At 59.3% G+C, this 16809-nt stretch overlaps 2 protein-coding genes across 4 annotated transcripts in view; one reads left to right on the top strand and one right to left on the bottom strand.

Moving 5' to 3' along the window:
• Positions 1-16809, bottom strand: part of LOC101918677 (deleted in malignant brain tumors 1 protein-like) — a 48662-nt gene that overhangs the window by 7575 nt on the left and 24278 nt on the right. Inside the window, exons 19-27 of the mRNA XM_055807639.1 lie at positions 16171-16494; positions 15371-15697; positions 14586-14915; positions 13220-13552; positions 11925-12254; positions 11297-11413; positions 11065-11207; positions 6304-7657; positions 4082-4157 (exon numbers count right to left, since the gene is read on the bottom strand). Coding sequence (XP_055663614.1) covers positions 4082-4157; positions 6304-7657; positions 11065-11207; positions 11297-11413; positions 11925-12254; positions 13220-13552; positions 14586-14915; positions 15371-15697; positions 16171-16494 — 3334 coding nt within the window. The remainder of the gene's footprint in view (positions 1-4081; positions 4158-6303; positions 7658-11064; positions 11208-11296; positions 11414-11924; positions 12255-13219; positions 13553-14585; positions 14916-15370; positions 15698-16170; positions 16495-16809) is intronic.
• ZNF132 (zinc finger protein 132) lies at positions 1649-9024 on the top strand. 3 transcript variants are annotated; one of them, XM_055807148.1, is made up of 3 exons: positions 1649-1782; positions 5039-5765; positions 6114-9024. In XM_055807148.1, the coding sequence occupies exon 3, from the start codon at positions 6122-6124 to the stop codon at positions 7775-7777; it is 1656 nt and encodes a 551-aa protein (XP_055663123.1). In that variant the 5' UTR covers positions 1649-1782; positions 5039-5765; positions 6114-6121; the 3' UTR covers positions 7778-9024. The 3 variants fall into 3 exon arrangements, with proteins under 3 accessions (XP_055663123.1, XP_055663121.1, XP_055663122.1); XM_055807146.1 differs by having other exon boundaries at positions 1656-1782; positions 4722-5765; XM_055807147.1 differs by having other exon boundaries at positions 1765-1782; positions 3270-5765.

Raw genomic sequence — 16809 nt, 5'->3', positions numbered from 1 at the left:
CAATTTGTTTTGTAAATTTAAATAAAATTTGAATTTTTTTCCATTTACTTTTTGAGTTTTAATCTAATTTAGAAGTTATTTTTTCAATTTAACATTTAAATTCAAATTTAATTTAATTTTTTTTCAAATTACTTTTTAAATGTAAATCTAATTTAAATTTTTTTCAATGTCCTTAAATTCAAATCTAATTTAAAAATTAATTTTTTCAATGTTCTTTTTAAATTTAAATCTAATTTTAGATTTTTTCAATGTCCTTTTTAGATTTAATTTCAATGTAAAAATTATTTTTAAATGTCCTTTTACAATTTAAATATATATTTAAATTTTTTTATTTACTTTTAAAATTTAAATTTCATTTACATTTCTTCAATTTGTTTTTTAAATTTAAACCCATTTTAATTTTTTAAAAAAATAAATTCTAAATAATTTTAAAAATGTAACTTACTTTTTTACAAAAAATATTAATTATTTTGCAAAATCCATCTCCCCCCATGCTGCTCCCCCCCCCCCCCCCCAGCAGGCAGTGAGCCCTCCACTTTTCGGCACCAGGGCCAGAATTTGGGAATTTTGGGAATTTTTCCATGCCCCTCAGATCAGGCTGGGATCGGGACCAGGCCAGGATCGGGATCAGGCCGGGATCGGGACCAGGCCAGGATCAGGACCAGGACTGGATCGACCCGTGTGTTTGCAGAGCAAACTTCGGGTGCCAGATTTGTTTTCCTTTGGCCTTCGGCTCTGGCTTTGTTTTCCCAGCAAACAGGGGGAGAAAATCCGGGATTAGGAAATATTCCACCGCTTCCGGGAGGAACGCACCACCACCCCGCCCCTCCCATCCCCCCCCGCCCCCTTAAATTGTTCAAATTAATCAAAAATTTGGGGGTTCTTCTTTGCAATTCACACGCGTAGCGGCGTTTTACAGAGCAGACAGTGGCCTGGCATGTCCCCATGCACATACATGTGCTCTACATGTGGCCCTGCCACACACACACATGTCCCCACACACATACATGTGCTCTGTGTGTAGCACTCCTACACACACACGTGTCCCCATGCACATACATGTGCTTTACATGTGGCTCTGCCACACACATGTGTCCCCACGGACACACATGCTTTACATATGGCTCTGCCACACACACATGTGCTTTACATGTGGCTCTGCCACACACACACATGTCCCCACACACGAACATGTGCCCTATATGTGGCCCTGCCATGCACACATATATCCCTACACACATCCATGTGCTCTATGTGTAGCCCTGCCACACACACACACACGTGTCCCCATGCACATACATGTGCTCTACATGTGGCTCTGCCACACACACACACGTGTCCCCATGCACATACATGTGCTCTACATGTGGCTCTGCCACACACACACATGTCCCCATGTACATACTTGTGCTCTACATGTGGCCCTGCCACGCACACGTGTCCCCACACACATACATGTCCTTTACAAGTGTCCCCACGCCCCACGTGTGTCCCCACCCCCACACGTGTCCCCACCCCCCGACATGTCCCCCCCCCACAGACATGTCCCCTCCCCTCCCCGCCGCGTGCCCCCCTTCCCCGTCACCACCCCGCGGCCCAGGCACCTCCCCGCCCCGCCCCCCCAGCCGCCGCCGGGCTCCGCCCCCTGCCGGAAGTGTCGTCACGGCGCGGCGCGCGAGCGCGGCCGGAAGTGGCTCCGGGGGGAGGCGTTGGGCTGCGGCACCGGCCGGGGCTGGAGCGGCGGCGGCACCGGCGGGGCCTGGGGGGGCCCGGAGGGGCCCGGTGAGCCCCGGGGGGGGCGGGGGGGAGCCCTGGGGGTGGGGGAGGGGCGGCGAGCCGCGCCGTGGCTGTTCCCGCGGGGAGGGGGCGGGGGGAGGGTCCGGCGCGGTGCTGGGTCGGGGGGGGCTGATTGATGCTGGGAGAGTGACTGGAGTGTACTGGGAGGGTGTGGTTGTGATGGAGGGTGGAGCACAGAGGGATGAGGGGGTCTGGGCCATACTGGGAGTGGGACTGGGGTGTACTGGGAGGATGGGGATGTAAGGGGGGCGGAGCACAGAGGGATGAGAGAGTCTGGTTGATACTGGGAGCAGATTGGGACATACTGGGAGTGGGACTGGGGTGTACTGGGAGGGTGCGGTTGTGATGGGGGGAGCACAGAGGGATGAGGGGGTCTGGTTGATACTGGGAGAGGACTGGGACATACTGGGAGGGGACTGGGGTGTACTGGAGGGTGGGGATGTAAGGGGGTGGTAGCACAGGGGGATGAAGGGGTCTGGTTGATACTGGGAGGGGACTGGGACATACTGGGAGGGTGTAGTTGTACTGAGGGCAGGGAGCACAGAGGGATGAGAGGGTCTGGTTGATACTGGGAGAGGACTGGGCCATACTGGGAGTAGGACTGGGGTGTACTGGGAGAGTGGGGATATAAGGTGTGGTAGCACAGGGGGATGAGGGCATCTGGTTGATACTGGAAGGGGACTGGGCCATACTGGGAGAGTGGGGATGTAAGGTGGGGTGAACACAGAGGGATGAGGGGGTCTGGTTGATACTGGGTGTGGGACTGGGGTGTACTGGGAGGGTGGGGATGTAAGGGGGTGGAGCACAGAGGGATGAGGGGGTCTGGTTGATACTGGGAGGGGACCGTGCCATACTGGGAGTGGGACTGGGGTGCACTGGGAGGGTGGGGATGTAAGGGGGTGGAGCACAGAGGGATGAGGGGGTCTGGTTGATACTGGGAGGGGACTGGGCCATACTGGGGTGTCTGATAGTGGGGATGAGAGAGGGGATGAAGCAAGAGGGTCTGCTTGATGCTGGGGGGACTGGGGCATACTGGAAGGGGTCTGATTGTCATGGGTTTGGGGGAGGGGGACGTGATGGGAGTATCTGGATGATATTGGGGCTACTGGGCCATACTGGGAGGGCTGGTGGCATTCCTGGGAGGGGGGATACCAGGACACGAAGGGAAGATCCTTGTTGATACTTCCAGCGTGGCCCCATTTTCACTGGGAGGTGGGAAGGCGGGGGGTCGGGCTGGAGAGTGAGTGTTTCTGGCCATCCCATGGTTACTGGTGGTGCTGGGCAAACTGGGAGCATTGCTAATGGCGGGGGTGGGAGAGGGGAGCGGCAAAAAATTGTGTATTTTCAGTCCAGCAGCTGCGATCGAAGCCTTTTCCACTGCTGTGCATCCCTCTATCCCTCCTCACCGCCGCTGCACTCCCGCCCTGCCCCCATCCTCCCGCTGAAATGAACCTTTTCCCCTTTCCTGACAGATTTTCCCGCTCAGTCCCGCACCACAAAACGGCAACTCGCCGGTGCTGCGTCCACGCCGGCGCTGTTTTCGGTGGCGTTCAGCTCCGCCGCCATGCTGCCCGCCTGCGGGATACCTCTCCTGCTGTGTTTTAGGAGCATGATGGCTCTTTTGGGGGGATCCACCTCGGATGAACTCCCCAAACCTCCTCTTTGGCCCATTTTTGGGGGAATTTCCCCCCCAAAATACATCATCTCACCACCCGTGTGCTCTTTTTCTTCACCCCTTTCTCCTCCTCAGCCTTGCCGCCTGTACGCTTTGATCCCTTCCCCAAGAGCGGATCCATCCAAACCTCCTCGGTTTAAACCACCCGGCGGTGGTGGATCCCTCCTGATCCCCCCATAAATCCGGCATCTCATTCCGCTCCTCCAGATTAACACCTCCAGGGGCTCCCGCGTGGCTGCGGCAGGTCAGGGCACCCTAAACCCCCCTCGCTGCTTTTGTCGTAGCTGTCGCACGCACAGAAAACAACAAATGTCATCATCCTGAATTCATTTGCCACAGTGAATCAGCAAGCACAATGAAAAAGCCCCAAAATTTGCTTTTTTTGGAGCTGGAGAAGCATGTTTCCAACAAAAATCCAGGAGAAAAAGCCCCCTGCGAGCCGTGCCCTGCCGTGTCCTCCCCCCAGCCCGCTCCGTGCCGTCCCTTCCTCCCCACGCTGGCAATTCCCTCTTTTAATGCCTGGATTTGAGAGCAGGAGGGACTGGTGGCAGCGGATTTATTCTCCCTTCTGCTTGTGGGCGGCTTTTGGACCCTCCTGCCACTTCTCACCCGACTGTCTCAACCTGAAGGGAGCGGCTCTGCAGCCTCTTGGCCGAGAAACGATCCGACTCCCGGGCACGCTCGCCTTTTTGGGATGGGAGAGGATAATCCTGAGCCCCCTCTCAGTTTTCGGAGTTATTTCTACGTTATTTGGGGCGTTTAAACAATTATGGGAGCATCTCGTCAGCGCCTGCCTCAGCAGGGAACAGAAAGTCATTGGTTCTGCTCAGCTAAATAACAGGTTTTGCTGGTTTGGGGGGGGGGTTTAGTGGATTTTTTTAACTAATGGGCTTATTTACTCTGACTTGCCGTCCCCTTCACCCTTTTCTAGTTGTAAAAATTCAACCAGCACCTTCATCCCTTTGCTTTTCCGTGGGGGATTCCTCGGCGTTGCTTTACCAGGGGGTCTGATCCCGGTGCTCCGGCATTACCCTTTGGGACCATGTTATTCCCTCCGTGGCAGTGAGACCAAATCGTGCCGGCAGATCCTCTGGGAATTCCCTTCTCTGCACTTTGAGAGCTGGCTGGGAAGTGTGGCTGAGGAGCCGGATTTCTTGGGAGCGCCTTTTCCTCGTTAACGGGCTGGAAGTGGTTATTAATTGTGTTTAGCTCGTTCACTTATCACTCACCCCCTTGCCTTCCCTCGCAGTTGCCTGCTTGAGGCTCCTTCGCCCTCTGCACTCTGATCCCGCCTGGGAAAACCCGGAAAATCCCTTGGGAAGTCCCCATTGTGTCACTGCTTGCCTGTAATCCCGCAGCTTCTCATCTGTTGGTTGCAGCCAGCGAGTGACACCAAATTACACCTCTCGTCGCCACCGGTGGGCTTGGGTGGGCTTTGTGCCCAGGATTTGTTGGTTCTTCCAGGTCTCCGGCACTTACTGCTCCTTGGGAAGCTTTGGCACACCACCTTCCCAGCCTGTATCATTCCTTTCTCCTGGGTTTTTTTTTATTTTTATTCTCTGGCAGCCGTTTCCCTGCTGGTGCCCGTGGGATTCCCTTCAGGGGCGCCTTTTGGGGCGGTTTTATGCCTGGTTTTGCGGCAGCTTCCTCGCCGGCTCAGTGGGAGCGTTCTCCTCTGCGTTCCTGACATCCCCACTGCCTCCCACCAGGATGCCTGCGGACATGGAAAGTGAGACCTAAATCGGAATTCCACTGTTTACCACGAAGGGCTCCTTTTCGCTCTTGCCTGTGTGTCAGGCCTTCATGGGCAGTGATTTCATGTGGGGTCTTGGGAGAAGGATTGTGCTTTAGCCTTCTCCTCCGCTGGCTACACGGATACGTGTGCGGTGTCCCAGATGGGAGCAGCAAACCCAGCCCAGGGGACCCCCGAGGCGAAGCTCGGAGCCCGGCATCTCTTGTTGAGCCGCACAACCGCCGAACCAAGCTCCAGAGGTATCAGCAGGCTCGGACAGAGCTTGGAAAACCCTCAGCTTAAGAAAGGAGCGTTTGTTGGGAAGCAGATCTGAAAAAACAGCCTGTTGGATGCCTGGGAGCTGGGGGTCGAGTCCCTCCCTGCGTCCCCTGCCCGGGGCAGGGCTGACGGCTCCGTGTCCCGACGAAGGTTCACATAGGCACCCGGGGACGCCGAGCAGCCTCCGAGGAGCTTTTCCAACCCCTGCCTGGAAGCTCAGTCCGGCCCTTGAGGGCTTGGGGACGCGGTTGAGGCCGGTCCCTTGGCACTTGCTCTGACCAGGTAACTACGAGCAGGCTCCGCATGGGGTTGAAGTGCTCCCAGCTGTCGACAGCAGCTGCTTTCGCATGCTGGGAGCCGGCTGAGGGTGAAAACAAAGCTTTTAAGTGCCGATCCAAGCCGTTTTTCTGGCTCTGAGTCTGCCTTGATCCCCCCAGGGGGAAAGGATTGGTGGTGCGGGGTTTTACAAGCTTTTTGTAGTCTCTGCCTCCTTCTCTCCCTCCCTCCCTGCCGACGTGTTTATATCTCTTCGCTGCTGCCACCCACATCTCCATCTCCACGCCTCATTCCCTCACCACCTCGTTCCGGCCCAGCGCTCCTCTCACGCTCTCTCCTTTCTCATTTCTGCAGGGGGTGCCATGGAAGGGCAGCCATGTCCTCTGGCCTGCCAGCCTCCCTTCTCCCAGCGCCTCTCCCCCGTTTCCGAAGGAGATGGGCCTGAAGGTGAAGAAGAGCAGGAGGAGGCTCAGGAGGAGGAGGAGGAGGAGGATGCAGCCAGTAGATGGCTAAGGGAAGGCTCACCGAAGCGGCTAGGACCAGCCTCTCCGCGCCGCTTGGGACAGTGCTGCTGTGGCCAGGGCGCTCTCGCCCCTCGGGGTGCTGGCAGCCCCTGCCAGAAGACTGATGAGGATGAGGGGGCTTTCCCGGCCCACCAGGCGCCAGGGGAGCAGCGGCCGTGCCGGCGGAAGCACCGGCTGTGCCTGAAACCCAAGGCGAGTCGGATCCCCGCATCCCCGGGCCGGGGGGAGAGTGCTGAAGAGCCGGGACCTTCCCAAGGGAAGAGGTTGCGCTTGATCTGGGGCAGGACGGGGGGCTTCGTGGAGAACGGGCTGGAGGAGGTGCCGCGGAGTAGCGAGGAAGAGGAGGAAGAGAGAAGGTCTCGGTCCTGCTCCCCCGAGCTGCCCCTTGCCGACGATGCCCGCCCCAAGCCGGACTTTGTGCAGCTGATCGACGAGCGCGGCATCTACTCCACGGCCAAGCTGGTGCTGGGCAGCGCGGTGGGCGAGCTGGAGGAGGTGGCGGCAGCGGGGCTGCCGGCCCACCCCAAGGTGGGCGAGCTGGAGATCCGCGAGGTGATCGTGGACGAGAAGCCCTTCCAGTGTGGCGTGTGCGAGAAAGCCTTCAAGCGAGCGTGGGAGCTCTTCAGCCACGAGGTGGTACACAACGAGGAGCGCCCCTTCCGCTGCGACCTCTGCCAGGCTTCCTTCAAACGCCACTCGGACTTCAAAAGCCACCGCCTGGTCCACACGGAGGAGCGCCCCTTCCGCTGCGAGCTCTGCGGCAAACGTTTCAAGCGTAGCTCCAACCTCCAAGAGCACCGGCGCATCCACAGCGGTGAGCGCCCCTTCCGCTGCCCCCGCTGCGCCAAGAGCTTCAAGACCCCCTACGAGCTGCAGCGCCACGCGCTCACCCACTGCGCCGAGAAGCCCTTCAAGTGCGCCGACTGTGGCAAGGACTTCCCCACCTCCAACGCCCTCCTCCTCCACCAGCGCCAGCACTGCGATGACAAACCCCACGTCTGCGGGGTCTGCGGGAAGAAGTTCACCTACGGGCACAGCCTCAAGGTGCACGAGCGGGTGCACACGGGCGACCGCCCCTTCGTCTGCCCACTCTGTGGCAAGGGCTTCAAGCAATCCAACGCCCTCTCTTCCCACGAGCGGGTGCACACGGGCGAGCGCCCTTTCGTCTGCAAAACCTGTGGCAAAGCCTTCAAGCAGTCGTCCTACCTGGTGATCCACGAGCGGGCGCACACAGGCGAGCGTCCCTACAAGTGCGAGGTGTGCGGGAAGGCTTTCGCCCGGCCCTCCTTGCTCCTCCAGCACCACCGCGTGCACAGCCAGGAGCGGCCCTACAAGTGCAGCTTCTGCCACAAGTTCTTCAAGGACCTGGCCTACCTGGCCGTGCACGAGAAGGTGCACACGGGCGAGACCCCTTACAAGTGCAGCGTCTGCGACAAGGGGTTTGCTCATCCCTCCAACCTGCTGCAGCACCAACGCGTGCACCGCGATGGCTGAGCGCACTCGGGGTGTTGCCGAGCCGCGGTGGCTCTAAGCCCCCCCGCCGCCACCGACAGCAGGCGTCATGTGTATGTGTGTCCAGGCTGGGGGAGCACCCCAGGGCCGGCATGGACCCCTGGAAAGCCGCGGTGCTTTTCCTCAGCCCCAGCCCTTCGCCGAACCTGGAGCCAACACCGTCCTCTCCTCGCTCCAGTGGGGGCGATCCCGGCAGGACCCTCCCCAGCCATGTGGGATGGGGCGACTGCAAGCCCCTGGCGGGCATGCGGCAGCTCATGGTGTGTCGTGGCTCATGACACGCCGTGGTCATGGCACGCGGCAGCTTGTGGCACGCGGTGGCTTGTGGCATGCAGCGGCTCATGGCACACGATGGCTCATGGCACACCACCGGCGGGCAGCCAGGAGCCCTCTTTGCCCTCCTGCAGGGAAAGGCGGGGGGGGCTGAGAGCCCCCCCTAAGTCATCCTAGAATCCCCCTCCCCAGTCATCCCAGTGAATGTGGCTCAGCCCGGACTGGAAGGCTCACAGGGAGCTGGGACATGCCGCCGCCTGCGGTCGGGGAGAGACTTGCCTGTGTTTTTTTCTTTGAGTTGGGGGTGGCGATGCGATGACAGTACAGGTAGCGGAAAGGATGATGGGGAAGAGTGAGTGAGGAGCGGGCACCTCCCTTCCCCCCTGAAACCCATTTGGGTTCACGCGTCCCGTCCATATCTCATGCTGCTGCTAATGACCCGGTTAATCACCCCCTTTTCTTCCGCCCCAGGGCACTGGCAGGGCTGGTAGGGAGCAGAAGAAAACGGGGGGACATGCTGCCACCGTCCACTTTGGGACCCCCAGCAAGTGACACCCGGCGCTGTAAGTTTTCCATCCGCTCCTGGGACTTTCCAGGTAAGAACCTGGATGGAATATGGGCAAAGTCAGACATGACCGGCCCCCCTGCATCATCATCATCCTCCTCCTCCTCTCGCTTCCCGGAGCTACGTGCCGCTGCCAGAGCTTGGATTTGTCCCCCTCCCCCATCCTTGGCTGCTGGGCAGAGGGTGGCACGTGGACCTTTGCTCGCGAGGGTGAGACAAGAGCCCCCCCATGCCGGTGTCCTTGTGCTGTCTCTCAGACTCCTGGAGATCCTGGGTCCCCGTCCCCCCCTTTCCATATGGTCCCTGTAGCGCTGGGAACTGGGGGGTGGGGTGGGAAGCGCGTGCTCCTCGGCGCTCTGCACACTAATTACAGGATGGTTATTTAACGACGGCTCTGTCGCATTGCCTCCTCCAGCTCGTTTTGACATGGTCCCTGGCGGTCTTGCCACGTCCCTCAGACATGGGTGGGGGGTCACCTGAGGCAAGGAAGGACCTGCCACATCCCATCCCATCCTATGTGGGTGCGTCCCACTTGGCACAGCACCCTGCCGATGGGTGCGAGGTGGCCCAACAAGCCATCGCTGGCATTTGGGGTGCTGCATCCCCTTGCATGGATGGTTGTTGGCCTCCTGGTCGTGTTGGTCTTCTCCCCTGCCCCAAGGCTTCCCAGCTTCCTCCCAGTTCAGCTCTGGAGACAGCACCGGGGCAGCTCTGGTCTCTTCCTAAGGCAGCTCCTGGGCATGAGGTGGTGGACACATCTCAGGGGGTTCCCATCCTGGGATAGGCTTTGTCCATGTCTCCCCATGGTGGCAGGGAAGGGGTATCCAGGTGGTTGGTAGACACCTGGGAAGGGGTATCCAAGGGGTTGGTGGACACCTGGGGAGGGGTATCCATGCAGTTGGTGGACACCTGGGGAGGGGTATCCATGCAGTTGGTGGACACCTGGGGTTGCATTCAACTGCTGAGGCCATCGGAGATGGTCTGGGGTGCCCTGCTGGCCTTCAGTTCCTCTTCCAGAAGAACTTGCATCCCTTGTAGTCCCTATGTCCTACGTGCTGGCCCCGCTGGGGGCATCTGGGGTGACTGAGGACACCTCAGGTGGCACTAGGTAGATGGTATGATGACCTTATGGCCAATGCCACCTCGGGGGCCGGCAAGGAAAGGGTTGGCCTTGCTGTTGGAGCAAATTATTTCACACTTTGTGCTGCTTGGATGTCCTGTGGGCACCCTGCGCCCCTCTCGGCCATGGCCTGGGTGGGGGGTGATCTCATGCTGACGCTGCCTCGCTTTCCCAATCCATCTGGAGATGTTTGCTCCAGCGTTGGGTGAGCTCCTGGAGTATCCCAGGTGGGATGTAGGGGAATGGCTTCCCCTGGGGTGAGGGGCATGGGGGGCTCGCGTGGATCGCTGTCGGTTTATTTCTGAACGTGCTGGACCCCGAGCAGCCCTGACTAATGTGCTCCTCGTGTGGGGACAACGAGAAACATGGAAGATCCTTCGGTTTGGGGCCTTTCCCGGTTTGGGGGTGTCGATGATTGCTGGGAAAGCTGGAGAAAGGGTGGGAGGCACCGTGCACCTGCGTTGGCTTCAATCTCTGGCAAGGAGAACGTTGATCGCCTTGGAAGGCACCGTCTCCTGCTGTTGGGATGTTGCTTGTTGGGTCTCCTGGGCTCCCTCTCGTCAGCCCAGGTGCTTGGGGGGGTGGGCACAGCCCCCGTTATGTGAGGAAGCAGCCCCCCAGGTGAGGCTGAGAGTGGGAGGGGTCCCTGCACGGGGATGCTTTGAGGCAGGGGTTGCCGGGGGGGAACCACAAGCTACCGAGCAGGAGCACGTCATGTGCCCCCATGAACCTCAACCCTGGCGGGGGTCCCCAAGGTTGGGTCCCCAGGGGGTGGGCGCAGGGGGGGCACAGGGCAAGGAAAGCAGGGCTCTCTGGTGCCCCCCAAAAAGCATCCAGGGAGGATAACTGAGGACTTGGGGGTGTGGGGTACAGCATTTGCATTTCGCAGCTTTGGCACCAGGGATGGGCAAGAAATGGGGGGGGGGGGGGGTCTTGCCTCAAGCCACACTTGGCGGGGGGGGGGGGGAGCTGTGGTTGAGGAGCACCCACCGCCCCCAGCACTCACACCCATCGCACCTAGAGGATTGGGGGACCCCCCCCTTTAATTCATTCACACCCCTCCTCCGCTCAGGCTGCCAGGGTCATGGCTCCCCCCCAAGCCCTGCGGGGGGCTGCTTGTAGGGACCAAATGTCACCAAACCAGGAGACCCCCCTCTTGACCAGATGCTGTAGGGTCATTGGTTCCAAATGATTTTGCCCAGCAGCTGCTGGTCTTTGGGACTGGGGGGGGGAAGGGGGGGCGGCAGGAGCCTGGGATCCCCCCCGGGATCCCCCCCAGGATCCCATTGGGATCATGGGAGGTTGGGATCACGGGGCAGGATCATCCTTCATGAGCTCCATCGTCTCGGCGTCAGTGTCCTCCAGGGCTCCTGCGGTGGTGGGGAGGTAGATGGCTCCCGGTGGGGGGAAGGGCTTCGGTGAAGCACCCTGGTCCCTGGTGTGCCGCCATCGGGCTGTGGGATGGAGGGGACACGGCTGAGCTGCTCCCCGTGTCCCCCTGGGGTGGGGGGGGACGGACACAGGATAGGGGTGGGATTGTCACCTCCAGCCTGGGCTGTTGGCAGGCAGAGCCTCTTCAGGTTGAGCCACAGCAGGACCCCGCTCAGCACCATCACCAGGGCCAGCAGCGCAATCAGCACCGAGCAGGATGCTGGAGCACCTGGGGGTGGGGGCACAGCGGACTCAGGACCCTGTTTCCAGCCAAGACCAGTAACAGCGTGATCCCAAACCCAGCCCAGCTGGCGGCAGAGATGGGCTTTCCTTAATTAGTCATCTCATTAAGACCCATTTCCCTGGGGTGGATGAGGGGATGGGTGGGTCAGAGCGACCGTCCGCCTCCCCGCTGCCCTCACACCCTCCCCGGCACGGGGTCCTGTGCTGGGGTTGGGGCGCCACATCTCCCACCCGCCTTTTCCTGACCCTCCTGCATCCTTCAGAGTTGTCCCAGCTCTACTACAACCTGAGGAACATCCCGGGGCGGGGGGGTGGGGGGGTGGGGGTAGGAAATCTGGGCTCCAGGAAAAATACAGAAGAGTGTGGTTTGGGGTTGGGAAAACATCTCCCACGCGCCCAAGGGTGCTGGAAAACAAGGAGCATCCCTCAGGAAAGGCCCTTGGAGCCTGCTGGCATGAACATGCACCACCTTCCTTCTCACCTTCCCTGGCGCTTACCCTTGGGCATCGCGCACACCACGCCGGCCGCCGAGCCCTGCCGGCATGCCCCCGGCCCCATCTCCTTCTGCTGGCACTCCAGGAGCAGCCCCTCGGTCCCCCGGCATCTCAGCCCCTCCAGCAAGGCACGGCCGTCCCCGGGGCTGAACTGGGCTCCGGTGGGCGCCGACTGGGCTGGCCCACAGCCCAGCTGCCTGCAGACCACCTCAGCTTCCAGCAAGCTCCAGCTGCTGCCGCACACCCCGTACCAGGTAGTGTTGGAGAGCACTTCCACCCGCCCCGCGCAGGGACCGGGGCCGTCCCGCACCCGCACCTCCAAGGGGTCCGTGCCTGCCAGACAAACCCAAGGGTTCAGGTGGCCCCTCTGAGCCTGCGGGGGAGGGATGCAAGGGTGGGGGTGCAGCCCACGGGCCACCCACTGCGCCATTTCCACCCCACAGCTGCCTGGAAGTGTCATGGGATGGTTTGGGTTGGAAGGGATCTTTGAGATCATCTGGTTCCAACCCTCCTGCCATGGGCTCCCTGGCAATGTCATAGGAATGGGTTGGGTTAGAAGAGATCTTTGAGATATCTGGTTCCAACCCATGGGCTCCCTGGCAATGTCACAGAATGCTAGAACAGTTCAGGTTGGAAGGGATCTTTGAGATCATCTGGTTCCAACCCTCCTGCCACAGGCTCCCTGGGAACGTCCTAGGATGGTTTGGGTTGGAAGGGATCTTTTGAGATCACCCGGTTCCAACCCATGGGCTCCCTTGCAATGTCTCCAAATCCTAGAGTGGTTTGGGTTGGAAGGGATCTTTGAGATCATCTGGTTCCCACCTTCCTGCCATGGGCACCCTGGCAACATCCTAGGATGGTTCAGGTTGGAAGAGATCTTTGAGATCATGTGGTTCCAACCCTCCTGCCATGGGCTCCTGTGCAGCGTCATAGAGTGGTTTGGGTTGGAAGGGATCTTTGAGATCACCCAGTTCCAACCCATGGGCTCCCTGGCAAAGTCTCCAAATCCTAGAGCGGTTTGGGTTGGAAGGGATCTTCAAGATCATCCAGTTCCACCCCCTGCCACGGGCAGGGACACCTTCCACTAGACCCAGTTGCTCCCAGCCCTGTCCAACCTGGCCTTGAACCCTCCCATGGGGCACCCACAGCTTCTCTGGGCACTCTCACGGTGAAGAACCTCCCATCATTCCCACCACTGATGTCCCTCCCACCAGTGCTGCCAGCTTCCCATTCTCAGAAAAAAAAAACTTTTTTGGGGACATTCTAGAAGCATCTTCCCCCCCTGACCCGGGGACCACCTGAGCACACGACTCCCGCGTCTTCATTGTGGTTGCAGTTATGGAGCCCCCAGCTCCTCAGGTTGCACTGGGCGAAGGTGGTCTCCATACTGGTGCACTCCACGTCATCCAACCAGATGGGATCCAACCCTTGCCCGAAGTGCGCATGACCTGGGGCTGCCACAGCCGACCCGCAGCCCAGCTGCTGGCAGACCACCTTAGCATCCTTCAGATCCCACCCGTCATCGCAGATGGTGCCCCACTGCCCCTCGTGGAGCACCTCCACTCTCCCGGCACAATGGTTGGGTCCGTTGACCAAGCGGACCTGCACCTCCTCCTCCGTTGCGTTGACACCTAGTCAAGAGAAATCCCACTGAGGGAAGGAAAACCGGGCACCCATCACCCAAAAATAATCCCCAAACCTTCAGGCAGAGTAAAAATTGTCTTCTTGGTCCCCACAGGTGAGGGGTGACAACCCCCAACCCTTCCAGAGGAGCCTGGCCATAGCTTGTAGCCTCCTACCCTAAAACAGGGGTGAGCATGTGGACCAAGCGATGGAGAGTGGGGGATTTGGGCTGGGTGTGTGTGGGGTGGTCACCTAGAGATAAGTCTTGGTTCAGTGCCAGGGGATGGGGGGTGGGGGGTGTGAAGGTTTCGTTGTGGTGGTGGGAACATGGTGAAAACCCATCATTGGCTTGGGGCTAAGGTTGGCCAACTTGATGCTCTGAGGTTTTCCCAGCACTCCATCCCAAAATCCTGGCTATTCCAAGGCTGACGTGACCCCAGGGGCAGGACAGACACACACACCCCCCTCGTCCCCCCCAGCACCCCTCCCCAAAACACATGCTATTCCAAGCCTGGTGGGACCAGGATAGACCCCCCCCATTGTCCCCATCATCCCCTCCAGCACCCCATCCCAAAATCCATGCCATTCCAAGGCTGGTGGGACCAGGATAGACCCCCCCACTTGTCCCCATTGTCCCCCTCAGCACCCCTTCCCAAATTCCAAGGCTGGTGGGACCAGGTTAGACACACACACCCCATTGTCCCCATCATGTCCCCCAGCACCCCATTCCAAAATCCATGCCATTCCAAAGCTGGTGGGGCCAGGATAGACCTCCTCATCATCCCCCCCAGCACCCCCTCCCAAATTCCAAGGCTGGTGGGACCAGGATCATTGTCCCCATCATGTCCCCCAGCACCCCATCCCAAAATCCATGCCATTCCAAGTCTGGTGGGGTGGGAACAGGATAGACTCTCTCATTGTCCCCCCTCCAGCACCCCATCCCAAAATCCATGCCATTCCAAGGCTGGTGGGAACAGGATAGACCCCCTCATTGTTCCCCCCCGCCCCCCCAGACGCTCCGTCCCACGGGACGGGACGTACTGGAGCACGCCACGCCAGCATCCTCGCGGTGGTAGCAGTTGGTGTGTCCCCAGGGGCGCCCACGGCACTGCGCGAGGTTGCTCTCATTCCCGCCGCAGATGACATCATCCATCCAGATGCGCCCGGTCCCTTGGCCAAAGTGAGCACGGCCGTAGACCGCAGTGGCTGCCCCGCAGCCCAGCTGCCGGCAGACCACCGCCGCGTCTGCCAGGTCCCAGTTGTCATCACAGACCGTCCCCCATTGCTCTTCGTAGAGCACCTCCACCCTCCCGCTGCAACGGTGGGGTCCTTCAGCCAGGCGGATTTCCACCACCTCTTCCCTCACCCAACCTGTGGGAGGAGACGCAGCGATGGGGGCAAAAAGGGGCCTCCTACGGGTAACCACCGGGGTGTAAACCTGGAGGACATGCCCAACCATGTCTACCCATAGGAGGACAGATCCTGGTCCTGCCTGCATGGTCCTTGGGGCTTCATAAGCACCACCAGACCCTATGGTTGTAGGTCCCTGATGGGGAAGGGGACACATAAATCCCATTTCTTGGAGCCATGGTGCATCCCAACTGGGGTGTCCATGTCCTTTTTCTTACCCCCATCCCTACTCCGCCGTGCCAAGGGCGGTGAGATCCACCAGCTCCACGGGGCGCCACCACCATCAACCAAGGGGACAAGCCCCTGCACCACCAAAAACTGCAGCCAATGCTCCGGGGGTCACGTTGGAGAAGAAGAGGGGGGTTCTGGGGGGGAAGGGGCAGCTCCTAGCTGTATTTTCAGGAGAGGAGCATCACCTGAGCAGACCACGCTGGCGTCCTTGATGTGGAGGCAGCTGTTGATCCCCCAAGGTCTGGCCGGACACTCGGCAAGGCTGTTCTCCCCCCCGAGGCAGGCGACCCTGTCGAGCCAGATGCGATCCAGCCCCCTCCCAAAAAAAGCTCCCGGCAGGGCCACCACGGCCACCCCGCAGCCCAGCTGCCGGCAGACCACCGCCGCATCGTTGAGGTCCCAATCATCGTCGCACACCGTCCCCCAGCGCTGGTTGTGGAAGATCTCCACCCTCCCAGCACAGCGGTGCGGGCCATTCACCAGCCGGACAGTGGAGGTGACGTTGGAGTCATCTGCGGAAAAAATCCCGATAGATTTGGGGGGGATAGGGGTGGAAGGACCCCCCGTTCCCACCCCACCCCATCCCACCCGCCATCACCCACTGCAGCAATGCGGGCCATTCCTTGATGTATTGTTTGAATAATCCATGGAAAAATCCCAATGGATGGATGAACAGATGGATGCATGGATCGATGGATGCATGGATGGATGGATGCATGGATGGATGCACGGTTGGATGCATGCATGGATGGATGCATGCATGGATAGATGGATAGATGGATGCATGCATGGACGGATGGATGGATACATGTATAGATGGATGAACAGATGGATGGATGGATGGGGATGGATGGATGGATGCATGGATGCATGGATGCATGGATGGACGGACGGACCCCCCCCATCCCATCCCTGGAGGGCCTCGACCATCCCAGCCCCACCCCAGCAGTACCCAGATGGACACACACGCCCTGTTGGCACATACCCAAGCACACCACGCTGGCGTCTTCTCCATGGTTGCAGTTGGTCTGTCCCCAGGGCCGAGCACGACACTGGGTGAGCGCATCCTCCTTTCCAGAGCAGCTGACATCGTCCAGCCAGATGTGTCCCGTTCCCTGCTGGAAACGAGCTTGGCCAAGTCCTGCTTCAGCTCTGCCACAGCCCAGCTGCCGGCACACCACCGCTGCATCATTGAGGTCCCAACCATCGTCGCACACCGTCCCCCACTGCCCGGCATGGAGCACCTCGACGCGGCCAGCACAGCGGTGCGGCCCATCCACCAGCCGTAGGTCAGCGGAGCTGGAGTTACCTGGGATAATGGAGAGGGAAAGGCGGGGGGGGGGGGGGGGGGGGCAGCTGGAGGACACCCCAACATCCCTGGAGAACCCCCCCCACTGTAGAGAACCTCAACTATGGGTGGAGGCATCTTCCATGAGTAGCTATAATTAGTATCTAGGAGATACCCAAGGGTGGTCATGGGTGAGCTACTAGGAGTTACTAGGCAATACTCATGGGTGAGCTACTAGGATTTTCTAGGAGATAATAATGAGTGAGCTACTAGAAGTTTCTAGGAGATACCCATGGGTGATCATGGGTGAGCCACTAGGAGTATCTAGGAGATCCT

This window comes from Falco peregrinus, chromosome 6, assembly GCF_023634155.1.
Source record: "Falco peregrinus isolate bFalPer1 chromosome 6, bFalPer1.pri, whole genome shotgun sequence".
Lineage (NCBI taxonomy): Eukaryota > Metazoa > Chordata > Aves > Falconiformes > Falconidae > Falco > Falco peregrinus.
Note: the sequence above shows the minus strand (reverse complement) of the source record. Positions and strands in the feature narration are given on the sequence as shown.

What these genes read in the sequence shown, in the direction of transcription:
- ZNF132 (XM_055807148.1), top strand. Translation starts at nt 6,122, where the DNA reads ATGGAAGGGCAGCCATGTCCTCTGGCCTGCCAGCCTCCCTTCTCCCAG.